Source organism: Artibeus jamaicensis, unplaced genomic scaffold (assembly GCF_021234435.1).
Source record: "Artibeus jamaicensis isolate MK-2021 breed Jamaican fruit bat unplaced genomic scaffold, CSHL_Jam_final contig_797, whole genome shotgun sequence".
Classification (NCBI taxonomy): Eukaryota; Metazoa; Chordata; class Mammalia; order Chiroptera; family Phyllostomidae; genus Artibeus; species Artibeus jamaicensis.
Genome location: NW_026521977.1, coordinates 13,127,854 through 13,155,300, shown reverse-complemented (window position 1 = coordinate 13,155,300; position 27,447 = coordinate 13,127,854). Strand labels below are relative to the sequence as shown.

General features: G+C 35.4%; 1 protein-coding gene across 3 annotated transcripts in view; it reads right to left on the bottom strand.

The window, feature by feature from the left end:
- Positions 1-412: 412 nt before the first annotated feature.
- The window catches only part of LUZP2 (leucine zipper protein 2), a 375,070-nt gene continuing 348,035 nt past the window's right edge, over positions 413-27,447 (bottom strand). For all 3 annotated transcript variants that reach the window (XM_053672934.1, XM_037132978.2, XM_053672935.1), the window contains 3 exons: positions 11,275-11,367; positions 3,388-3,474; positions 413-2,649 (listed from right to left, as the gene is read on the bottom strand). In XM_053672934.1, coding sequence (XP_053528909.1) covers positions 2,545-2,649; positions 3,388-3,474; positions 11,275-11,367 — 285 coding nt within the window. In that variant the 3' untranslated portion in view covers positions 413-2,544. The remainder of the gene's footprint in view (positions 2,650-3,387; positions 3,475-11,274; positions 11,368-27,447) is intronic.

The window sequence follows — 27,447 nt, the reverse complement described above, 5'->3', positions numbered from 1 at the left end:
AAAAAGTATGTTTCTTGATAGAAATCAGTTTGTATTCTGCAAAACGAGAAATCTTCCACTGCTTACCATTATAGGTACCTAATAGAATTATGCATCTAAATTCAACATTCAGGTTAATGCATTCTTCCATATGAGGGTACTTAGGCTATGAATGTTAACTCCTCAAAAACAACCATCCATTTATAGAGCTATTAATTAAGAGATATAATAAGAAATGGCACCTCTCTTATAGACAAAAGCCATGTGTATAAGTAAAGCATTTTAAACCTCTCTGATACTATTTTAAAGCAATTAAAGGATTGAGAGAAATAAAATGCATCCATTAAAGTCATATGACATACTAAAAAAGCATTACATAATTATTAAAAGGAGCTCTCAGAATATTTCTTTAAAAATATTTATAAAGCTCTTTTGCTACAAATTCCTTTTTGTTTTGAAACAATAATGAGATGAATATACCACAGTAAATTCTACGGGACACATAATGCTGTCTGTATTTAAAGAAAAAGTATATACATTGTATTCATTTGGAGTAGACTTGAGGATGGCAATAATTAAGAGAAGCAACTTGATTTTATTATCAATACTAGGATAAGAATTTAGAGTATAGAAAAAAATAAGCTGTTCAAATTAATGTTAAGCCAAATTCTCATTGTTCATCATGATGAACAAAATTTTAGAAAATTTTTAGAGAATTTTAGAGAATCAGTCTGATTCTCTTTTTATTAGTTCCAAAATGCCTTGTAAAGGTACTGTGCTAAAGTGAAATGGATGATTAACTTTCTGTAAGATCCAGAGAGTCTAGGAGTGAAGTTGGGGCCCAGGGTGAGGGTAGGAATGCAAAATTAAATTAAAACAAAATTATCTACTTCCCTTTCAAAACCCTTTGGAGATGGTTAGGGTTTGTGGATACAATCGGAATATTAGAAGGAAAAGGACTTGAGAAACTAACCATATTCCTTCTGATAGAATTGAATGTTTAGAGCAAGGAATCAACAGAAACTTTGGACCTTGATCTTTTTTTCTGTTGTGGTCACTTCATCTGAAAACTCTAGGGATCATCTATAAAATTAATACTCTTTTATTCTTAGGTAGCCTGTAATCTGAAAAAATACTGATGACACTGAACAAATCTGTAAGTACAACTACATGAATATATCACAATATTCCATTTAGTGTCAATGAGCATTTGCCATGTCTCCAAATCACTACACCTTTTTGAATATGTCTCTGTGATAAAAAATATGCCATCACATCCTAGAATTTGATTGTATCTACTAATCACAAATATATATATAAATATATATTTAAATATATATTTATATATAAAATTAAGTATTGGTAACACAGCCTTCCAGAATTCACTGCCTTGCTGCTTTGCATATTCATTATGCAAACTCTATAGTTTTATTAGCCTTCTGTAAATGATCTATATATATTTGGTGCAGACAAACTATGATTGATCATTTAATCCATTCATTTGAGTCTGGAAGTTTGATGTTATAGTCATCCTGTTTATCAGACAATTACTCAAGTGTCAATTCCTCTTGCGTGTGAGCTCTGTTCAGATTACTCAGGAGTGAATTTATTTGAGCAGTAATATTCCTAAATAGAGCCTCAACTTCAAAGATTATCACAGCCATTGATTTGTTTTAATAATACATTTGTTTTCAAGTTGTACAAATCTGGATTCATTGGCTGTACACGGCTATTTTATTTCGATCATATCCCCATTTTTAAAAAGTATATTATCTGCTTTTAAATTTGCATTTTGAAACCGCCTTTCTATTCCACATTCCTCTATCCAAATTTCATATCAAAAATCATGCCACGCATTTCTAACAACTTGATTTCTAACTTGGAGTGATTCCAGCAAATGACCACAGGGATGTGTGTATAGAATATATAATTAGTTGTGTCAGAAATATAGTCATTCATTTAGATATTTTGTCCATATTATACCAAACACAATTAATGAATAACATAGACTGACTAAATCCCTTGCAGACTTGGCTTGATACTGTTTAGCCATGGTTCAACATAGTGAGAACAGCAACGGACACTCTCAAAAATTATATTCAGGTTGGCAGATTCCAGCCTTGAACAATGTGACTCCGATCAGCCAGTGTGGACCGAATTCTTTATGATATGATTGAAATTGGATTCTAAGAATGCTGAGGATATAAAATGTTTTATCTTCCAAATGATTTCAAATACTGGATCATGGAAGTACCAGATACCCAAATCAATCATCAGAACCACATCTTATATTGCATTTAAGTTGAAAACAAACCAATTTATACTGGGAAATTTACCGATGGCAATGACTTTTTGTGATTGTGGATATTCATTTTAATTAGGTTATTGCTTGAGGGTCATAATTGGCCTGAAATCTTTTGGAAAATTTAAAGATTATTTATAAAGAACATAAAATTGTGAAAAAGTTGCATGATTTAAAAACTTAGTATTTCCATTTTAAGCCTGTGGTTTAAAAAGGTTATGAAGACAATAGCAAATAGATGTTTCAACACAGTTTCTTGGTATCTACAGTATTTTTTCTTCCTTCGTTGCTCTTCCTTCAAAGCCGGTGAATTTTTTTTCCTGGGTTTTTTCCACCTCACATTTAGTACAGGGAGACATTTGCAACTTCTGTCAAATGATAAAGAAAGAAAATGAGGAGAGTCAAAACAAAATATACATATGTGGTAAAACTTAAAATATAATAGTAATTTAAATGAATAGGTCTCAATAAATATCTTACAGATAACCAATGCCAACAAAAATAAATTTAAATATGTCAATACCTCTACTTTATGAAAATTCATAATATATTGTATACACACGGCAAGATATTTCAAAATATTTTGAGAAAACTTTGGCCAAATCTTTTAAATCTATTTAATCTAACCCAAAATTTGAAAAATGCATTAAGTGAAATGAAAATTAACAATTGCTATGACATAATGTTTTAGTCAGATGTAGAACAGTCCGGATAGAATTTCACAAGTAACTTCCTGAGTTCTGTCTGTTTGTTATGCGCTTTGGTCGGGGACATGTACTTTTTGTACCTCCCCTGCTTCTCCAGGTCTTCCTTTTCCCTTTTTTCCCCTAAGGAAAAAAATGCATGTTTTTCATCCTCAGATTATTTTTATTTTGTTCCTTGGTTGTGGGGGAGAGGAAGGACATCTCCCTCACTCTTGTTTTTCCGAGGCCTCAGCAATAAAATTGAAAGCTTAGTGGCAGGCACAGTGGTCATGGAAACTTCAAAAAACACTACAAGAAGGAGTATCTTTTATTCGCCAATACAACACCCCTGTAAACTCACAGGACCACATGGATTCAAGAAGTGCTTACCAACATAATCAAAACCAACTAAAAACTAAATACCTGTGGAGTCGCCCCTGGTTCTGCAGTGCCATTGTTTGGCAGGTTTTCTTTATGCTTCATAGAACATGCCTTGTCCTCCTGTAAAAGCTGTAATTAAAAACAAGTCAAAGAAAGTACATTAAATAATGCAAGGGGATGGAAACACTCCCTGGAATTCTTCCCACTGAGACACTTCCTTCACTTTGATACCATCTGAAAGCCCAAAGCAGGGACAAAATCATCACAACATGAGTGGGATCCCAAGGACACGGTAACCATTCATGCTGGGCTTGAGGATCAGCAGTAGCTACTACAACACAGTTCAGTTCCAATGCATAGTGCCCTCTTTAATAATATTAAAGAATAATAATGAAAGAATTACAAAACTACTACATTGGGGATGCATCTAACCTTTAGGATATCAGTATGCCAATGGTCTCTATGCCTGCAGGAACATCAATAGTGCAAGCCAGGAAACAATTTAAACCATAGAATCATCAATCTGTCCAGCAAAAAATCTTCAATACCTTAAAAGTATTACATTTCTTGTATAATATCCTATATTTTATTAACCAGGAAATTTAATCTTCCTTATTAGCCTCAGCAGTTTAGAAGAAAATGAATTCCTAGATGTATATCCCAACTGGGCTTCACTTCTATTTAAAACCAAGATGAAAATACTGAGTTTTTCTTTCTTCTCTCTCTCCCTCTTCTTTCTGTTCCTATTATTTTCTTTCCTTCTTTGTCTGCCTCTTTTTCATCTTCCCTTCCTTACTACCTCTCACCCTCCCCTCCTCCTTTTCTTTTTTTCTGCCTCTGTATTTAAACACATTTTTTCTTACACCAGAAGAATTTATTTTTATTAGTAAAAAATGACAAAATGGAATTTGGCAGTATGTATCCACTGTATGAAGTGGATACCACATTTTGAAGGTAATGATAAAAATCCTTTAGTATAAAAATATGGGGTTTTTAATTTTTATTTTTTTTTTTATTTTTCAAAATCCTTTTCTTATGTAAGACAGAGCTTATGAGCTCAATAGTTCATGAGCACCAGTTAGCTCTGACCTTGAACAGGTCAGTTTGTTTCCTAAGGTGCAAACAGGAGGCTTAAGCTAGTTTTGACCTCTAACATTCTGCAAATTCTACAAGTAGGGGATTTAACCTACTCCAGTTCAGATTTTAGACCAAGGTTATTTTATATGCTCCCTATTCTTGCACTATATTGCTCTTATGTGACCATACACCATGTCACTTTCTGTCTGCGCCTATGCCTGTGGCACCTCACCATGACAAAAATCTGTCTTCACTGTGACATTCTGAAAACTAGTTACTCTTTCTCTCCCTAGAACATCACCACTACCGCTAACAGACTCAGTAACACTTTCCTCTTTGTGTTTAGAAGGCAACCACAGGCAACGCGTATCAGATCAAAATGGATAGCAAGTGGGCAACATGTAATCTCTGAATAAACAATAAATGAATAAAACAGAAGTTGGACATGAAATATGATCATTCCCAGAATTTTAATAAATGTCTGTTTTTTTAAAGATTTTATTTATTTATCTTTAGAGGGGAAGGGAAGGAGAGAAGGACAGAAATATCAATGTATGGTTGCCTCTGGTGCATCTCCTACTGGGAACTGGCCTGCAACCCAAGCATGTACCCTAACTGGGAATCGAACTGCAGTTGTTTGGTTCGCAGGCCTGCGCTCAATCCACTGAGCTACACCAGCCAGGGCTGATTTTTTTAATAAGATGAAATGCAGGTATACTTGATAGAGGCTCTAACATGATCACACACAACCCCTTTCTTCTAAATAAGCATACAGTATGGTGGAAAACTAGGTTATAATTATAATAATAACAATCGGTAGTCATAATCTTGACTATTTTATTTCCAAGAATTTTAGGCAGATGTGGAGTAGAACCAAATAAGTAAATGTTCACTTTTATATTGCACAGGTTGGCGTTAGACCTCAAATCTAAAATTACTCTGGAAAAACTATAATTATTTGATTCTCATTGTGATAATGTAATTGGTCATTGTTTTTATTGTACTTGCATTCAGCCTTTTAAAAGTTAACTAAAAGCAAGTATACAAAATCAAGCTCAAAAAACATGGCAAGTGCAGAAAGCAAGCTGTATAGTGAAGGATATCCAAAATATATTTTTGAATAATGGAGTTCATAACTCCTATAAGCTTGGAGGAAAAGTTTACTTGAACATTAATCACTTGTATTGAAAGTAGTTCTCTGTACTTTCAACACACGCTTTCTTAGAGTTTTGGTCTTGATTGATCTGTCCACATAATTGCTTGAGGTAGTTGTTTAAAAAATAATACTCTTGGATGATAATCAAGTTCTATAAATATGGGACTTGCATTTTTAAGTAGCACTCCAGCAATGCAAATGCACAATGAAAGTTGAAATCCACTTCGTAATGCATAAATGCCTAATAAATCTTTTAGAAAGATACATGATATAAACTATTTTCCAAATATATTTGACCTCAAAAACTTGTGTGTGTGTGTGTGTGTGTGTGTGTGTGTGTGTGTGTGTGTGTGTGCAGCATCACTTTAGGTCGCTGACCTGGGAAAAACATACTAAAGATTTTCAGTGGAGTATGCGCTTCCATTATTGCAAGTATAGCTGACTATTGGAGGCAAGCCTTTGATCATCTGCACAATGAAAATTTATTACATTTTAACATTAAAGAAAACACTATACGGCTGGAAGACAGCTCAAATCTTTTTAGATGCTTTCATCTTATAATGAACAGTATCTTTAAATGTACTTTTTCTGTGCCCTATAGACACTGCGGAAACTTCCTGAGATGGGGTCCAAAAAAGTCTTAGTGTTTCTCAGAGAAGCAACAGTTAAAGGGAAAAACAGTTATGATGTGAAGTATTGTTCCTTAATAGGCATCCTATCAACTTCATAGTCAACTTGTTGCAACACTGCTGTTGGTAGAAACTAGGTTCTTCCATGGTATGGTAGGCAAGCATATCAAGAATCCATACATGGGAGATTGTGTGGTGGCAAGATGGTTTATTCATTTTGAATCCTGTCCCTCTGCTTCCAATGTCCCATTTTCCCCTGTCTCACCATGGAAAAAGTCCAACCTTATCCTCAGCAAGGCCAAAGCAAAAATAGTGTCCAGAGTTTCTGCTTCATATTAAAGCTCAGTCCTTTGTAGCCCACAGGCAGCTGCTGAGTGGTCTTTGTCCCCATTCAGGTTGGTTACCTAGTTCTCGGCTGCTCCAGGGACACAGTCTATTGGCTGTTGGCCATGCAGCTGTTAAGCCAACCTTGTCATGGAGAGGAAAGTTGCATGCACCATGTGAGTGCATTACCAGGGAGGCGAGGGAAGAGAGAGAGAGAGAGAGAGAGAGAGAGAGAGAGAGAGAGAGAGAGAGAGAACGAGCCTTTTGTTCCCCTGGGATTATATTAGTTTGGGTTTGGCACAGACTAGGTGCTTCTACAAAATGACCTATGAACTTCCCAAGCTTTCACTGGCTTTGGATGGGTTTACCCACAACCAATTCTTTCTTTCCCCAGGCAGGACTAACAGGCCTGTTTGGTCAAGAACCTCCCCCTGCACCATTTCATTACTCTTGCACATGTGCCTGCCTTCCCCTGCTCCCACCTAGCAATCTGGTACTGGGGGGCGGAAGGGAGAAGTGTTAGCTCTGTTGGCAGAGCAACACCGTGATCCCTGGGGTGTAAAGCTTCCCAGCTAAGCAAGCAGGCCTATATTGCCACTTTATTAGGATCAGTGTTTAGTTCTCTTGGCTCCCCGTCTATTAGCTAAATATCAATGGTAACATTTGTACAGCCACTAATGGTCAATATCTTTATAATACATATAAGCATGCTTATTAGGCTATTTTTATTTACCAAAATAAAAAAACATTATTTTTATGATTTCTATACTAATTCTGGTAAAAGAAAAATTAAATTCACATTTTTGCATGCTTCCAATTAAGATGTCATAAGAGAGTAAACATGGAAATTTATATCTAATTTGAAAAACAAATTATATTTAATTGTTTTAAAGACCTTAGGGAACTACCTACCATTCCTACATTATTTGGAGGGATGAATACTTCTTATAAAATAGCACAGCAGCACCATGTATGTATGAAGTCAGCCTCCTCAGATGGTCTGATGGAGCGTAGCCTAAAATGACCATGGTAGGTGGTAGTCTCAGCCCAATAAAAACAGGGCATGACTTGCCCAGACAAATTTTTAAACAAGCCTTTGCCAAAAACTTACTAGGGCCATCAGATGCCACATAATGAATATTGGATATAATAAGCAAGCTAGGATTTCTTAAAACTGACAAAATTAGTTTCACATGATGAAGCTGGCATCGTTTTCTCCTTCCAGCTCTAGGATTTATTTTCTGAACATTTTCTTCTCTCATTCTCCTAGACAATACTTTTTTTCCTGTTGAATAAACTCCCTTTTGATCAGAAACTTGCATGCAGATGTAATGGCAAGAAACAGAGCAAGTGCTCACAGTGCTAACCCCTTTTTATTTTTGTAAAACATTGTGAGAAATTAAACGTTTGTTGCCTACAGCAGTCAGGAACATGGTAAAACAAATTAACATGGAGTAGTAAATCTTAATCTCTAAGTGGAAATTAAAATAAAATGCTCAACATCTTTTTTTCTGGATATGCTATCAAACACTATGAGGCACATTTACAAACTGCACGAAAGTGGGATAAAGCAGCTAGTCCCCTGCGTTCTCCACGTGACTCCGGTGTTGTTATTTTAGTAAAGCTGCTTTCAAGTCATTTAAACATATCCCAGACTGATAGCCTTGTATGCTCTTAAGCCTTTGGTGATTTCTCTGTGTAAAAAGACCAAGAAACACAAAACAAGGGCCAAGGCATCCAGAGGTCATTTTTCTGTGTGACCTTGTCTTACCTGCATTGGGCAGGAAGTAAGAAGGGTGTGGCCTCTACTCCCATTTGGGACCTTGGCCATAGGAGATACCGAGACTTTGCATAAAAATTGCAGAGCAGCTTTTTAAAAATGAATAAAGTACAACACGAACAAGAATATAATTGAATTCTGTATACTTAATATCTATCATATAATAATTATATATAATGATGTTATAGGTACCATTTTATGTGTTTTATCTAAATTTATAAATATAATTATATATTATATATAATTACAGTGTATACCAGTATCATGATAAACATGCAAGAAACCAATATAACATTTCTCAAAAAATTTAACAGGAAATGCTGATAGAAGAAAACCTAGGTGAGTTTATTAAACAATACACACTCTTGGGCTGTCCCTGGGACTGTTGATTAATTTTCTGTGGGGGTGGAGCCTTACTCTAAGCAATTTCATAGGCTGACCTGGTGATCTACAGGCATGCAAAAGTTTCAAAACTGATGCTATACATTACATAGACAAGGAATATGAATGATAAAATAATTTGCTAAGGTGGCATGTTAGGAAAGAGCAAATTTGCTAATCAAATCTAGGTTTTATGTCCTTTCCAGGTTTTCTGTACTATGTTATTTTGTCTCAGGTATGACCAACAGGAATGAGAATGCCTCACCTTTGCTATTTATTTATTTACTGAGACGTTGCCTGTGCTCACATCAGCTCAGTGAGGTTGCTGGTGATCAAAGAATCTCATTTTGAAAGCGAAGCCAACATAACATAGTACTGTTTTCTTTCACTCCAATGTTTCATTCCCTAAATATAATCAGAAAATTTGTCTTTCATTTTTCAGTCATATACTGTGTCCTCCAGTAGCTAAGTCTATTTTCATGGATTTTTCAGTAAGAGTTTACTTTTCTATTTGACTGAAATATTCTCCTTATAGCTGTTGCCACAAGTTGCATCTTGTTCTGGCCTGAGAGTAACAATTAATAAAACTGGACTCTGTTTAAAAATATAGTTTTTAAGGCTGCCTGTGTCATGTTTTAAGTTCTCTCCTTGAGAAATCAAAATATTTAATTAAAAAATATGTATTGAGGTTTCAGGTAACAGGAATTAGCTTAAAGAAACAGAAAGTGATAATTACTGAGGGCTTATTGTGTGCCCTCAATATACCAGGTACTAAGTTAAGTTGTGTCGTTTGATCGTTGAACAAGCTGTATAAGGTAAGATACATTTATGTCTCTTTTTCAGGAGAGGAAAATGATCCTCAGAAGGTCTAAACATTCAGGGTCACATGTTGGGTAACTGGCAAAAACCTAAATGAATTTAATCAACATGACATTCCTGACTTTGCAGCCTTTCATTGCAAGCTGTAGTAGACACACTCCAATGACCTTCTAAGGTCATTTTTGACCTTAGAAGTGCCCTATCTAGAATAGACCATGCTTTGTCAGTCAATATTTTTTGGCAATGTTTTATAAAGGATTTATCTCCCTTATTCTAGGTGTGGCATCTTAACTACTGGACATCAATGTTGGAATTTCATGTAGTTGTTTGGCCAGTCTCATCACATTTTGACCACAGAGCTCACAGTCACTTAAAACAATTTAATCTGATTCAAGATAAATATACAAACGTTAGTTGTAGTTCCACAGCTAAAAATAAGAATTTGGAAATGAAATTAAGAAAACAATTCCTTTATAGTTAAATTAGACACATTAATGTACCTCATAATAAAGAAAGCAAAAGAAGTGCAAGACTTCCACACTGAAAATCTATGAAACATTGTAGAAGGATATTATAAAAGATGTAAATAAATGGAAAGGCAAGCCATGTTGATGGACTGGTTACATCACGGATGAACTTATCACTGAATTGAACACAAACATTGGAAAACCTTAACTATATTCCTAATTCAAACCAGGGTCCCTCCACTTAAGTCCCAAATTATCTTTTTGGATACATATCTCACTCCTTTCTGCACTCCATTTTCTAGCCACGTTAGTCTGCTTTCTTCCCCCTGCATGCATGCTCTCCCTGTCAGAGACCTATCTGCCCTTCAGGCTGCAACAAAGCACTCCTCCCTGCCCCAGTAGTTTTGACTTCTTCCTCCCTTGGAATTCAATTGCAGAATATTTAATTTCTACTGCTCATTAATCTTATTAAGTTCTAAATTGTATGGTTTTAGTACATGTTTAAATATACAAAGATAGGAATGCAACTTGTTGAGAAACTCATATTTCTAAGTTCACTTTGGCAGCCAATAGAAGAAAAAGAGATGGACTTGGTTAACCTATGTTCCTATTTGGACTTATTTTATTGCTATAGCTTGATTTCTTTTTGATCGTGAATAGTTTCAACAGATACTTTGCATTTTGTTACCTAGATTGAAGCCTACCTTGGAATTTACTCAACAGAATTGTTGTCATTTGCTCTTTCTAACCTCCAGACATGATAAATCTGTAACTGTGCCTAAGTTTCAAAATTAAAATTTCATGGCACTTACCGTAATTAAAAATCTATCAGCGTACAAGTTCCATCATTCCTCTTGTCATGTGAAGGCTGAGAGTCTCTCTTCCCCTAATGTAATCTCTCTGTAATGCCAGGTTTATTTGCTTTATAGGGAAAGGACTATAAACACATCCTTTGGGATGTGATTGGCTTGTTTTTGTTTTTAATATTTTAACAGATCTCTTTCATGTGGTTGTCAAAGCAAGCACACTGTTGAATGCGTGGTTACCTTCCTTACATCTGACAATTCAAGTTCACCATGCTCCTAAGAATCTGGCTATACCGATACTTCCTAATGGAAAACCTACCTGATTCACATCCAAAGAACACCTGCATTTTGAAATTTTGAAGTGCAATGTTTAGATAGTGAATAGTATACATAAATAGAAAGTTTCATGATGGCATGAACTAGGATTGGTAAAATGCATATGTTCTTGTTTTCATGTTGAATATTGTTAAGACTCTTAAGTTAACCTTACGTTTTCAGGATTACACTCAGGGACATTCAGATTTTCTTTCTTTGTTGTAACAACTTGAGTGTTCTCGTTGCTTCTGGGAGAGCTTTGTTCAGGCTACAGACATCAAAAGAGAGAGGCAGAGACTCAGAGCAAGAAATAAGTTCAACAAATAGATTTGTGTGACATTGTAAAATATAATACAATGGCAGCATTACAGTCAAAGAGGAAGAATAACATGCAAATTTCTATATATTAGAGACCTGAAAGTGTATACATTAAAATTCTTAACTTTAAAACTAAACAAAACAATTTCTACTCAATTTCATATTAGCAATGTCTAATGGGATTATTTTAAGAATCCTAGTTCCTCACAAAAAAGGAATCCTGTATTTTCTCTTTCTTTTAACTTCTAGTATATCTGAGAACTATTAAGTACATACCTTATTTTCTCAGCAAGAAAGAAAATATTTTATAACCTCACTCTAATTAATGGCCACTTTATACCCATGGAAATCTAAAACATCATTCTGAAATTCCTCTCTGTAGGAACACTCACTGACAAAATAAAATAAAAAGGCAGTTTTCCAGGTTCTGGCTGGGGAAGGATATACCATAACTAATATATGTAAATATCTCTATAGGCTGGTCTAAGACTGTCTCCTCAAATATGTGTTTCTCGGGCAAAGCTGATGTAATTATGCTGCTTTGCCTTTTAATCTGTGAGAGCGCAGTCATGGGACAGACAGAAACTAAACTCGGTGAGCACTAACTTGCTTGGACCTGAACCTTTCGTGTTTGTGGACCACAGGGGAAGAAGACAAGAGGAAGACAAAGGCTGGGATGTGGCCTGGTCAGAGCCTCAAACCCACTGAAGTTCCCCTGTGATGCACTTTAAACAGCATTGGACTGTGCTTACACAGGCAGTTACATTCCTTAGCAAGGGGATATTCTTACAGAAATAATAATTTTATAAAAATAAAAACAAAATATTTTTCATAAAATTAGTTGCATATTAAACATAAAAACAATGAATGAACTAGTAGCATACTAGATAAACACTAGAAAATAAAACACATTAGTTGACAAATACAGTTTCTGTATTAAGTCACCTAAATACTGGGCTTTCTTTGTAATAATAAATAAATAAAGCAAATAAATTCCTTTTTCTTTATACTTAAAGAAAATTTTTACTAAATTTTATGAGATTCTGAAAGCACTTCTGTCCTACTCCCTCTTTTTCTCCTGGTCTTTCTTATTTAAGGCTTCTATCTTCAGAGCTCCCCTCTGTGGCTTCCTGGAAATAAGGAAAACACTTGAACAGGGGAACAAATGTTTTCAAAGAAGCCAGTTCCATATTAGATGGGGAATATGAAGATGAGGAAGGTGTCCTTTTTGTCTTCATAGAACTTACATAATCTGATTTTTAATCACATAAATAGTTCTAATAAAAAGCAGATTAATAAAAGCAGGCACAAGCAGAGTTGTGTATATTTTCAAGAGACAAATGTCAGTTTCATTTGAGGTAATAAGAGAAGGCATGATGAAAAGGGTAATGTTCAAAATGGTCCTTTGAGTGCTTAAGGCAAGAATGAGGGGAAGATATTCCAGTCAACAGAAACTCTGCAAGGAAATATATGCAGGAAGAAGAGTCAGGTTTTAGCCCTGTAGAAGGCATCAGTAAAGTAATTATGAGAGAAATGCTATGAGGTAGGCAGGAGAATCCCAAATTCAAACTACAAAGTGTGTGCTTCATTTAGTAGCCAAAGGGGTGTCCATTGGATATTTCAAAGCAGGGGTATGAGATGTCAAAATGAAAAAGCAATAACGTTTAAGAAAAACAGAACAGAAGAGAACAGGATAGGGAAAACAAGAAAGGAGCCATAAAAATTACCTAAGAGCTGGTATCAAAGGAATAACTGAAGTACTCATTTGGGCAATCCAAAAGAAATTGGGCAGTGATCACATTGAAAGTAAAGAATATAACCTACAAAACTGAAAATCTCTATAAAAGTAGAGAAACCTGCAGAAATGATAGGTTTATAGAAAGGTGATGCCTTTTACATTATTAATAGAGAATTAAAAATGCTTGGGAATATTAAATATGAGAGGGGAGGCCCCCCAAACAGAATTAATTTATAAAAAGTTGTATCTTTATTCTTACATATTTAAACTTCAGTCACCTTCAAAATATTCTCTATTTGATATAGTACAGTTATAGAGACTTTTTTTCACTGTTCAAAACCTTTTGAACCTTTCAATTTTGACGTTTTTCAGTGGTTCTGCTTTTTTGTTTGTATGTTTCCCCTCCTACACATCAGCAAAATGTTTCCCTCAGAGGACTTTTTTTTTTTTTTTTCAGAAAACAAACAAAAGAAGTTGCTTGGGGCAAGATTTGGTGAATAGGGAGGGTGGGGCACGGCAATCATTCTGTTTTTGGTCAAAAACTGCTGACCTCTCAGCAGGTTGGCTTGTAAGTCACCCATCATGAAATGGGCAAATGGGTTGGAAGAGTCTTGAAAAAAAAATTCACTGAAGTCAAATGCAGCCTGTCACAACAAAGCCAGGTGGTACACTGGTACAGATGGTTCCTAGAACACTCACCTACTGAGGAAGTCTGCAATACAAGACTTCTGCCCTCCAGAATATAATTCTGTTTGGGGGAGTGCCCCTTGTACATAGGCACTGTTGGATAACAGTGTTTAAAAAAGACAGTTCTCCAAGGGGGACATAGAAAGGGTGCAGAGGCATATGAAAGGATGCTCAGCATAACTCATCAGAGAGATACAAATTATAACCACAGTGAGATAGCATTTCACACTGGTCAGAATAGCTATCATTAACAAATCAACCAATAGTAGCTACTGGTGAGGTTGGGGGAAAAAGGGAACCCTAGTGCACTGTTGGTGGGAATGCAGACTGGTGTAGTAGCCATTGTGGAAAATAGTATGGAATTTCCTCAGAAAACTAAAAATGGAACTGCCTTTTGACCCAGTGATTCCATTGCTGGGATTATACCCTACGAATCCTGAAACACCAATTGAAAAGAACCTATGCACCCCAATGTTCACAGGAGCACAATTTACAATAGCCAAGTGCTAGAAGCAGCTTAAGTGCCCATCAGTAAATGAGTGGATCAAAAAATTATGGCACATTTATATGATGGAATACTACACAGCAGAAAGAAAGAAGGAACTCCTACCTTTCTGGATAGCATGGATGGAACTGGAAAGCATTATGTTAAGTAAAATAAGCCAGGCAGTGAGGGACAAATACCATATGATCTCACCTATAAGTGGAACCTAATCAACAAAACAAACACTCAAGCAAAATAGAACCAGAGACATGGAAATAAAAAAACAAACTGACGTCAGGGCACATGCCTGGGTTGCAGACCAGTTCCCTGTGGGCTATTTCCCAGCAGGGGAAGTACTAGAGGCAACCACACATTGATGTTTCTCTCCCTCTCTCCTTCCCCTCTAAAGATAAATAAATAAAATCTTAAAAAAAAAAACTGACAGTGACCAAAGGGAAGGAGGATGGGGGATAATGGGGCAAAGGAGGAGAAGGGCCAAGTCAAGGAACAAGTATAAAGGGCCCATGGACTAAGTCAAAGGAGGTAGTATTGAATGTGGGGGTGGGGGTGGGGGTTGGGTAGAGCAGTGGAGAGTAATGGGGGGAGAATGGGGATAATTGTAAGTGAACAACAATAAAAAATGTAAGAATCAACACATACATGTAATCTTGCTAAAGTCTGCTGAGTATCAACCATTTTTCTTCTCATATCCTACAAATTACAGATAGTTTGAGGCAATATGTGAAAAAAGAACAAGAGGAATAAATAAACAATGGCAAAGGAGAGTTGCCTTGATGTTCACAATAAGAACCACAACTGTAAAAACATAAACAACAGAGTAAATCACACGAACAGGGAAGAAGAATTTTTAGTGTATTTCATTTCTGTTAAAAAATTGAATCACTGAACAGTTGTCCCAACACACTTGTAAATTTAATTGAATGTATAACAACATTAAAGGAAATGGATATATAAAACTCATTCAGCACTGACTGCTATGGATCGAGTGCCAGCCTAGGAACCAAAGGTCGCCGGTTCGATTCTCAGTCTGGGTTGTCTGGGTTGCTGGCCATGTTCCCTGTGGGGGACGCGTGATGTACTATTCACAAATTATAGTGCCCATGTTGCTTTTATTCTGTTTTTAGACAAAGTATATGACACATATACATTATATACCTAAGGATAAATCTCAGGATATATCTATCCTTTACAGGTTTAATCAATATTTCTTAGAAAAAGTTTTCAAAAAGTATCTATTAGAGTTTAAAGATCTGATGGCTTTGAACTTTAGGTTATATACATCATATTGTGGAAAACATATTCTTGGTGATAGCCTTCATGGTCACTCATATCACACTGACCATTGGTTTAAATGGCTGACTCTCCACCCGGGCTGGGAACTCGTGAAGGAAAGGAACTGTGCCTCATCCGTCATTGTATTCTTTGAGGCTAGTAAGTATTTGAATAAGTTTTGTTCATTTTTTCATCATGTATTTTAGATATATGTCTTAAGCTAGAAAGCATAAGAATTAAGGATCAGTACTGAACGAAAGGGAAGAGATGTAGTTGTGGTCACATAAATCTTCCTAGGATGAGGTATGTGAAAGACTTTCAACAATATGAGTCCAATACTACATCCATAGTTCTTTATCTCAGAGAGCTCTGATTTTTCTTCATTCATGGTCATTATTCCTTCTACCTTCCTTATTTTATTCTGAAGGACTCTGTCTCTTTCACAGTATGTTACATCCTAAGTATTGTTTTATGTATCAAGCTCCCTGATTTATCCAAAACATAGCATATGACCCATGTTAAGTCATTCAAACATCTATTCTTGAAATTTAATATTGGCTAGATTAAGAAGAGGCTACAGATAGATTGGCACTTTGATTTTGGTCTGGTGCCCTGTCCAAGTTGTTTCTAGAATAAGACCCTTGTTATGGTTCACGCTTCTGGGTCTGCTGAAGCAGCCTCTGTTTCTGCTCACTCCCAGGCTTATTTCTTCCCCGTCTTCTCCTGGATATTGTGAGCCCTTTTTATTGTAACACAAAACCCTGTTTACTTAATTTACTAAAGGCCAGTGTTGGTTGCATGTAATCACATAAACTTGGATGGAACAAGGAGTCAAATCAATAAACTCAGCACAGCATTAGGCAGTGATAGTGGTTTACCATGAAAACAGGCAGGAGGGAAACATAACCACTTGGGAAGCTCAAAAGAATAATACCAGGCTCATCAATGATTATTTTTAAGGTAGTTTTTAATGTCTTCCTAAACATCCAAATATGTAGCATATTGACACATTTTAAAGTTTGATTATTATATTTCTCATGCAAACATTGTATATTTATATAAATGCTCCCAGATTTTGATGGTGAGATGAGGCAAGGAATATGTCCAGAATAAAAGCTTTTTTATCTATCCGTCTGTTCATCTAAAAGGAGCTTCATTAACTATTATGTTCACAAATAGCATAGGGAAAGCATGACAATGCAGATTTCTTTCTCCAGAAGTTTGCTGATGGAGACCCCTGTTCTCATCTATAGAAGTACCTGAATGCCTGGTTTGCAAACTTTGACTGTGCTACTGAACTTATCTCAATTTTTCTTCTGGAACAAATTTTATGTATTAATTACTTTTAACAACTAAAGAAATTATTCATCTCTTCACCAGTCTGAGCAATTAAAGTGTGGAAAGTTAAAACTAAATAAAAAAATATGGTATTTAATTTAAGAAGTGCTTACATTTAAACATAAATGCATGTATCGCTTCTTGGCCTTTTGGCTAAATTCAAGTGCAAACATGATCGTGTAATCCTTTATACAGGCCCTTACTTCTAGTGAGATGGCTCTTTATGGAAAGAAGGCTTGTTGAGTCTGATGAATTAACACAGAATTGGAACTGACTTTGGGGAAAGATAATATATTTGGAGGTGAAGGAATAAGGATTCTGACTGTGGGTTAGCTCATACATAATAAGCTAGTCCTTAGACAATTGTCCTTAGACAATGACTACAATTTTGCAGAGCCGCTGTTTTCGTCTGCCCTGATAACTTCAGTCAAGAACACTTAAACCTCAGTACAACCTTCAAAGCTGAGTTAGGGCCCTTTTAGCTTTGTGTTCCTAATTCTACTAAACCCTTCTGTTTTGCTTCAGCAAAAAACGAGCGCACCATTTGTCCTGGGTCACCTCTGTTTTCCACTCTGATGGCACTTACAGACTAACAGGTTTAACTTCAAAGCCTAGAGGCTCCTGGCATCCTGGTTTTCACCAATTCTTCAGTCTCAGATTGCTTGCCTAAGTTAGATGGTTGCTCAGAGGAAAAACAATCCTTCTCATGGGGTCTATATAATAGAGTTATTTTTAAATTAGAGGTAACAAATTATTCCCTAGAAACTACATAACTGGCTAGATTCTTAACATGAGCAAATCTTGGAGTTTGCCCAGATCTTCCTTTGGTCTAATGTGAGCAGAAATTGTGATAAGTACTAAAAATAATCACTACCCCAATATTTTTTTAAATTTGTTGTTTAGGACTTCCCTTTGCAGCAACCACAGAAAATACAGTGTTTGCTAAACAAGTAACGTGCTATCCTCTCTGTGTGTTTTTGTTCAATTTGCTCTTTCTGTCCCAATTTGCTTTCTTCCCTGACTCAATAATGAGTCCTCTTGAGGCCACTGGGCTCAGCTCAGTCACACCTCCCTTCAGAAATACTTCATGAAGATTGCAGCTTGTGTAAATAGTATGTTTGTAATTCTAAGTGAGTGGAAAAAGATACAGCAACATTTAACAACATGTCCAAGGTAAAGCTATGTGCCAATTTTATGATATATCTTTATGTCAGAAATGATAAAATATGAAGAAGAAAATAGGTGTATTCAAGTCTTCATTTTCATAGAAAACAAAATTGAAACTCAGTTATTAAATTATCTGTCCAAAGCCATGTTACTAATGCAGGTGCAATACTGGTATATTAGTTTCCTCCTGCTGCTGTAATAAATTCTAACATGCTTAGTGGCATAAAACAATGTAATTTATTATCTTAAAGTTATATTGGTCAAATGTTTGACACAGTGTCAATGGATGAAAATCAGGGTTTTGCAGGACTGTGTTCCTTTCTTGAGGCTCTAGAGAAGATAGAATCTTTGGTTTTCCATCTGCTAGGGCCCACCTACTGCTTTCAGCACACAATTTCTATGTTCAAACTTAGCAATGTTATATCTTTATGTGCCTTTCATAGTAACAATCCCCTTGTCTTTTTGAAGGTCTCTTGTCTTCACTAGGGGCTCATTGATATAATCCTGGTTAATGTCAACTACTTGGCAACTTCATTTCTATCTGCAGCTTTAGTTCCCCTTTGCCATGTAACCAAATAAAATCCACAATATATTTCTAAACTAAAAACACATTTATAAATAACTCATGCATTTAAGAGAAAATCATAATGCATGCTTAGTTAAAATATTGAGGTGGCATTGGTCAATAAAACTATACAGGTTTTAGGTGTACATCATCTGTATATGGCTTTGTGTGCCAACCACCCAAAGTCCCGTGTTCTTTCAACACCATATATTTGATCTCCTTTACCCTGCACTTCCTCCTCATCCCCTCCTCTCCAGTAACCAACATACTATTGTTTGTTGAGTTTTAATTTGCTTGTCTTGTTTGTTCATTTGTCCATTTTATATCCCACATTTAAGTGTAACATGGTTATTGACTTTTTTATTTCACTTTGCATAACATTCTCAATATCTATCCATGTTACCATGAATGGCAGTATCACATCTTTTTTATGGCTGAGTAGTATTCCACTGCACATATGTGCCACACCTTCTTTATGCAATCATGTGTCAAAGGACATTTCAGTTGCTTTCCATGTCTTGGCCACCATGAATAATGAACAAATACCTGGGGTGTATATATCTTTAGGAATGAATCTTTTTAAATTTTCTAGGTAGATATCCAGAAGAGGTGTTATTGGGTTATATGGTAACTATTCTTAATTTTCTTATGAAACTCTACTGTTTTCCATAGTGGCTGTTCCAGTTTACATTTCAACCAGGGATGAATGAAGCTTCCTTTTACTCTACCGCTTTTCCAACACTTTTTAATACTTGTCTTGTTGATAATAACCATTTGAGTAAGTGTGAGGTAGTACCTCATTATAGTTTTATCTGCATTTCTCTAATAGATAGTGAAGTTGGGCATTTTTTTCATATATATTGTTGGTCATTTGTGCATCTTCTTGGAAAATATTCAGGACTCTGACCATTTTTTTAAGTTGGATTGTTTGTTTGATGTTGAGTTATATGAGTTTTTTTATGTATTTTGGGTATTAATGCTTTGTTAGAGCCATTGCTTGCAAATGCTTCCCCCAGTGTTTGGTTGCCTTTTTATTGATTTCTTTTGCTGTGCAGAAACTTTTTGTGTGATACGGTCCCATTCATTTAGTTTTGTTGTTACTTCCTTTGCCTTTGGGGTCAAATTCATAAAATCCTCCATGAGACCAAGGTCTGTAAGTTTAGCATCTATGTTTTCTCTCATGTAATTTATTGTTTAAGGTGTTACATTTAGACATTTGATCCATTTTCAATCAATTATTTTGTATGGAGACAAACAGGAGTCTAGTTTAATTTGTTTGCATACAGCTTTCCTATTTTCCCAGCACAATTTATCGAAGAAGCTTTCTTTTCTCCATTGTATGTTTTTGTCTCCTTCATCAAAAGTCATTGGCCAATATACACATGGGTTTATTTCTAGCTCTCACTTCTGTTCAATTACCCTGTGTGTCTGTTTCTATGCCAATACCATGCTGTTTTGATTATTGTCACTTTGTAGTATAATTTGAAGTCAGGGAGAGTGATACCTCCAGGCTTGTTCTTTTTTTCTCAGAGTTGTTTTGATTATTCAAGGTCTTTGGTGGTTATGTACAAATCTGATATATTTTTAATTATTTTTAAATTGGATTTATAATAAAAATAAAGCATTAGATAATAGCAGATTCAATGTATTGGTATACACACCAACAACAGGAAAAAAGGAAGATGCAGTTAATGAAACTTAAAAGAATGCATAGTGCTGCAACAAAAGTAACTCTTCAAATCAAGAATAATGAAGTTTTGTTCTAAAAAACACATATGCAACTTCAGAAAATGGAGTGTCTAAAATAGTCTGTGTGTAGTTGTCATTTTTGAAGAAAAAATGGTTAATTGTAAATGGGGAAATGAATCATCATACTGTATGAAGAAATCACCAATGAAAGATTTTCAATCTTGGATATTTGATTTTAAAAATTCTCGGAATATGACTTTAAGTCATATTAGACAAAATATGTTATATTAGACAAAGTAATTTTCTAAAAATAAAGGTCTTTTGTTATTGTTCCCCATTTATTTTTACCCAAGAGAGTAAGGGAGCTGCAGAGCCATTCCCACTTTCACACGTAGCACTTAGATTTCAGAAACCACACTGGATTTTCAGAAGGCTCTGAGACCTTGATCAGATGCTTACAGCAATTCACAGATGGTGTTAACACAGGTGGGACCTATAAACCCGCCCCACCTCCAAATGTTATGAGACTTTAAATAATATTCTACAAAAGCACACTCCAGGATGTGAAACTATCAGGGCATTTTTAAGAAAGTAAAGTTAGTGACACTAAATCAAAACAATAAGCCATTTTGCTCACATTTCTATTTCTGATAATGGGTGGCCTCAGGAAAACTCAGAACTCAAGCCTTCATAATGCCAGCTTCAAAGATGGGCCTGACAAAACCTTAGGCGTAAAACTCAGAGGGTGAGCATTCATTAGGCCATCATTCATCACCCGCTGCATCAGTGTAAGGCACTGTTGAATGCTGTTGAGTGGAAGGGATGAGTGAGAAAGGAAGGGGGCCACAGGCAGGGACTAGCAGGGCATAGCTTTCCAGATCGCATTACTACACATGGTGGACCATGGGCCAGATGTTTATTTACATGTTACTTGAATGTTTTTAAGATGGAAAAATGAAAAATATTAAGAAATAAGAAAATGCACAAAACATTCACTGTATAAATTGATAAAGACAATATATACAATAATTCAAATAAAGTATATTTGTTTCAATGAAATGCATTATATGAATTATAAAATATTAGCTAATTGTGTCATCTTTTGGATAACTTAATACCTCTGTCCTTCAGTGTACTCATATGAATAATGAGGATAAATTCTCTGTTATGATGGATGCATGTCATAATACAGTTGTCAAAGTACACAAAATTTACAAGACCAAGAATGAACCTTAATGTGAACTATGAACTTTGGGTGAAATGATGTGTCAATGCAGATCATCAGTTGTAACAAATTCACCACTCTGGAGAGGGATGGAGGCTGGGAAGGCAGTGCAGAGAGTATTTGAGGACTGTCTGTACTTTCTGCTCAATTTTACCATGAACATAAAACTGCCTCAAAAAGTAAAATACATTTAAAAGGAAAAATAAATAAATGATGATAGTATCAGATTATAACCTAAAGTCTAAAATAAATATCTATAAGTTCATGCTGATATAAATAAAATATTAAATTGATGAATCAATGAATGACTGGGAGAGAAAAGATAAATATTTCTGACAGAAAAATTCTAAGTATTATATATAGACACTCCCTTTCATTAGGTAAAGTTTAAATGCCTTTCCATTGAGTGTAGGTTGAACTTAGTGATTCATTTCTAAAGATTAAAGTATGGAAAGGGAAATACAAAGTTTGTGGAGAAATCTGGCAGACATCATTTCAACCAAGTGATGAGGGTTTAATTAACATCACCAGTCAGGCCATATATCCTTGAAATGATGGTAAGAGCACCGCAATTCTGTGGTGTTATTTACAAAATTTATAACTCCAGTCCAGGCATAAAAACCCATCAGACAGTCCTACCTTGGGGGATACTCACAAGATATCTGACTGTAACTCTTTAAAAGTGTCAAGGTCATGAAAAGAATGAAAAGATGCAAAACTATCACAGACCAGTGGAGACTAAAGAGACTTGATGACTAAATGTAATGTGGTAGCCTGAGTTGCATGCTGAAATGGGAAAAGGACATTAGTAGTAAAACTGGTAAAACCCAAATAAGCTCTATAGTTTGGTAGCAGAATAATATCAATGCTAATTTTTAGTTTTGATAAATACACCATTGTTGTATAAGATCTGAACATTACAGGAAACTGAGTGGAGGGTGTAAAGGAACCCTATTACTCTGTGTGTAAATATATGTGTGTTTGGGGGGATATATATATATATATATGTGTGTGTGTGTGTGTGTGTGTGTGTGTATAGTTTAAAATTATTTCAAATAAAAGATTTAGTTTTTTTTTAAAAAATGAAGATAATATTTCTTCCTTCTAGAGTTTTGGGAGTTCATATGAGCATAGTACAACTCAATACATACCAGTTAGATTGCTATTATTGCTATTAACATTAGTTTTGAAAATTGTTCATAACAAATAAGCATTTGTCTCATAATAAAGAGAACTAATACAATTTTAGAATAGTGAATGTTATAAATGGTCATTGTTATAAATGGCCTTATGTATATAAGGATGTAAATATGACAAAGAAGTCACCATATATAGACATGTTTAAAATATTAGTTTAATCTCAAAGCATTAACAGAGCTAAACTTGAAAAGAAAACACAACTAGGAAATTGGGTATAGTATTATTAAATGTATTTTCACAACATTTTAAGGTTGAAAATGAAAACATTGTATCTATTTTGTGCTAATAAAATAGTAAGCATATCGAGAACACAGAGAAGGTTTATTTTTAATGTGGGTCAAGTAAGAGTTTAAGGCAACCACGGCCATACTCCCAACCTTCTCGGTGGCAGTGTAATGCCATGTGGGATCTTACTGGCCATTGCTAGGTCTTTACCAGTATCAGCAGGGGGTGAGGTGGAAGGTAGCACTGATACTTCAGGGATGTAAGAACACCTTCCCAGTTGTAAAGAATGGCTGTGGGAGTGGGGAGAAGGGAATGGGCTTAAAATCAGTTAGATGAAACGCTATCATTATTCAGGTGAGGTGCTCATAGGATTACAGGGAAAAAAAGGATATTATCTTTTCCTAAGTAAGACACATGGAAAAATCCATCAGGGTTTCTTAAGTGCCCAGCAAGGAAGATTGGCATTTTTGGAAAGACACAAAATATAATATTAATGGGGAATTGAATTTCTAATCCGTGAAAATAAAGCATGTGTTGATTTTACAAATGTCAAATATATAGGAAGAATATATTTGACATGCTGCCTCATGTTCCTCTGCATAAGCCTCCAGGGAACCTCCCTGTAATCCATATCCTTTGATACCAAGGGAGCACCGGTGGCAACATTTAAGTTTCCAGGTGATTGTAATCCCTAGTGCATTTTGTTTACAATTTCAGATTTGCTTGACTATATATGGATTTACTAGCCTTCTTTTAAATTCATTTTTAATTTAGTCTGTATCACCTTTTAGTAGAATATGTACTTTAATTTTGCTACATTTTGTTTGAAGCAATACATCATTTCACGGATCTCTTTGGAAGAAAGAGGCCAGCTGGTTAACCAAGACATTAAGGAAGATTTACCTGCAGGAAATAGAGAAACTAATATCCAGGTGAGCCCTGCCTCTGCAGAACAAGGCCAGAAAGAAGCCCTGTCTGATTAATACCACAGACCATCTCTTGTCCATGGTTCTTGTCTGCCCTCTTCTCCACAACCCAGAAGGATATTTTTAGCAACTGTTTAGTAAATACAAGTTTTTCAGTAGCTCGAGAAAAACTTTTCAAGAGGAAGAGAATCTCACCTCATACCAGTTTCAGGTAAATGCTTTTTTTAAGAGGTAAACTCATTTGCTGGTTGTCGTTGTTGTTGTTATAACTGGAAAATAGTGGGCTAGTGACTATGGAAGTTTCTATCTTAGGTGTCAGCTTAATATTCCATAGGTGGGGAAGTGGAGTTTATGTCTTAGAACATACAGCATACAGTGGGAATTTGGAGTCACAGTCATGCATTTAATAAGTCTTAGACTTCAAATAACTCCTACTCCCAAGCTTTTTGTTTAGTAGAATGATTTCCTAAAGGAAAGCACTGCTTGACTTCAGCTCTCCTCTCAGAATTCCGTGCAGTCTGTAGCGTCCGTGGTAGTAGTAGTCCGCTTTGCCTAGACACTGTGTTCTGTTCAGTGAGAGACTGAAAATTTGAGCATGAAGGGTACATGATATTAAATTGTGACTTAGTGGGTATTATAATATAACAATGTATCAATTTATCAACATTTAAATATATTGGTACTTGATATCTTCTAAGAAAAATGTGCCTGTAAATTTTAGGCTGGGAGTTCACTAGAAAAACTATTCAGAAAAGAACCACAACTAAGTATCTTTTTAATTTTCAGTAGCTGTATAAAGAATTGTTTCCAAATTGAAAATATCTGGGTATCAGCCTTCAAAAAAATCAATAAATTTTAATTATATAACAAAAGAAACCTGGTGAGTATTATTGTGAAATAAGAAGATATTTAATAGTGATTTTTTGATATCATAATGAAATTATAGACTTACATCAATAACACTTCCATCAAGAATGTTTTGTTCCTATGTTATTAATTTTAGAAGGTTAAATAAATTATATCCTGATGCTGCTAATAGATGTCTTTGAAAGAAGTTCATAGAGATAGCCAACTAATCAATTTCTATAAGTAGTATTCTCATTATATATGCATCAAATATAACAGATAAAAATAAGTATAAACTTTTAGGCTTTGGTTTCAGATTGTTCCAGGGTACAAATCTTCAAACCAGTAAAAAAAATAAAACAGCAAAGTGTCTTGTTAGTTTACTTTTACATTTACCAGATTAAATATATATCTTAGAATTTATAAGTTTACAAACATTTATGTGTGTATATATGTATATTCATATATTTTTTAAAATTTTATTGCCATGGATATGTCATGTCTGCTGAGAAGTAAACAAACCACTATGAACTCCTGTGATCAAAAATGAAAGCCAAATAAAAATTTTTAGATGTAATGTTATATTGATATTTTATAAAAAATGTTCAGATATGTGCCTTCATTTTTATCCTCACAATAACCATGGACATATAAAGATGTAAAACATATTTCTGTAGCATGGAAAGATGTTATAGCTTAGCTAATGACAAACAACTGGTAGAAAACCAGATCTGTCTATAATTGATCACCTAGGGCCAGTTGAGAAATCTCTTCTAGAGGCCGAAAAGCAGGGGGAAAGCAGGCTTATTTTTTAGACTCTTTTCCCATTTCCAGAGGGAGGATTTTAAGAGTCCTTAGCCTTGGCTACAATTTAGAATAATCTGAGAGATATGAATAATCAGTCCCCAAAGCCAGCCTGTGTTTCTGCTGTATTGTATCAGAATTGCGAGTGTCGACATTCAGGTGTAAGTGAAGCTCCCAGTGGTTAAAAAGTAGCCTAGGATGAGTCTCTCTGGTCTATGATGATTCCAGGTGCACTGTTCTGAGAATTCTTGGAAATTGCTTTGTAACAGATTTGTGAAGAGAAGAAATACAAATCCACCTTGCTTCATAAACCTCCTGGCACCAAACAGAATGCAATTTTCACTTGGATGCCTTTTCCTCCTAAATAGGACCACTATTGCCTGCTGTCCTTGAATGACTTTGGCATTTCCAACAAACTGGGAAAAAATTAACAAATCATCATTGTCCAATTAAATACTTACTGCAGTTGTGACCCATATCAACGTAAACTGCAGCTAAGCCCAGGGCAATGAGGGGCATGGAAAGAAAAACAAAGACAGAAGAGGGTGACTGCCAGGGGTGGAGATGAAGTGATAGGTTTTTGTAACATAATTTCACCTTTTTTTAATCTTCACTGCTTATCTGAATTGTTTCTCATTTCTGCTGTCTTTTTTATTTTCTCCTTTCTTTATGACATTTACTCTTATGGTCACTGACATTAAGTTTATTGTGAGGATTCCTCCATACCTATTGGAAATAAACATAATTCTATGAAGAGTGGCTAACCATCAGTATGCTGAAAAACAAACCAATTTGGGGGCTCCCTTAAAAGTCCCTCTTGCCTTTCCCACATAGTGAATGATTGTAAGCACTGAGAGTTGTCTTTATTCCCTCCCTTGCCTCCTCCCCTTTAATCACTAGGTCATTGCAGCTCTATTCCTCAGTTGCATCTGGGCCCCCATTCCCTTTTCTACATCACAAATCAGGCTGCTTTCATCTCTGTCATGGGTCATGGAAATTGATCATCACTGGTTTGCTTGTTTCTACCCTCATTAGTCATTTTATGCAAAAAGCAAATCAGAGCTCCTGGTTCATGCGTTTGCTCTTTACCTCTCTGTGGGAACAGTATGTTGTATATAATTAATGTATCATCTCATTATCAAGATGTAAGAAAGATTTCAGCTTGTGTGCATTCGGCTCCAACCATCTCCTTAGTTTTTATATTTAGACAAAGCTATCTGGAATAAAGAATCCCAAATACAGTTTTTTAAAAGTCCTCATTTACAACACACCCCTTGCATTTTTTTCTTGTTCTCTCTTTACTGAGAATTGGGTAGCAATTCCAAAAAAGCCAGGGTTGTGTCATTTTAAATTTACATCCCTGGTGATGAGCACAGATCTGGAATACAAATGGAAAAAATGATTTATTTGAGTACTAAGTACTTAATTAACACTCAACAATAAGATTTTTTTAACTCCTAAATAAGGAAAATGTCCAGGAAGGTAAGGGACATAGCTGAGAATTGAATGTGTCCTCCAAAATGCACAGGCTGAAGCCCTATGGGGTTATCCAATGGGATGGTATTAGAAAACGGAACCTTCTGGAAATAACTAGGCTTAGAGTTAAGTCCTGATAATGGGGATTTCATAGTAGGATTAGTGTCCTTATGAAGAAGAAGTGTCCTTATAAAAGAACCAGAGAGGTCTCCATGCATGTGTGCATAAAAAGACCATGTAAACACACAGCTAGAGAACAGCTGGCTGTCTACTCTTCGGGAAGAGTGCCCTCATCAAACACCATATCTGCCAGCACCTGGATCTTGGTCAGGCTTTGCAACCTATGAGAAATGAGTGTCTGTTAAGT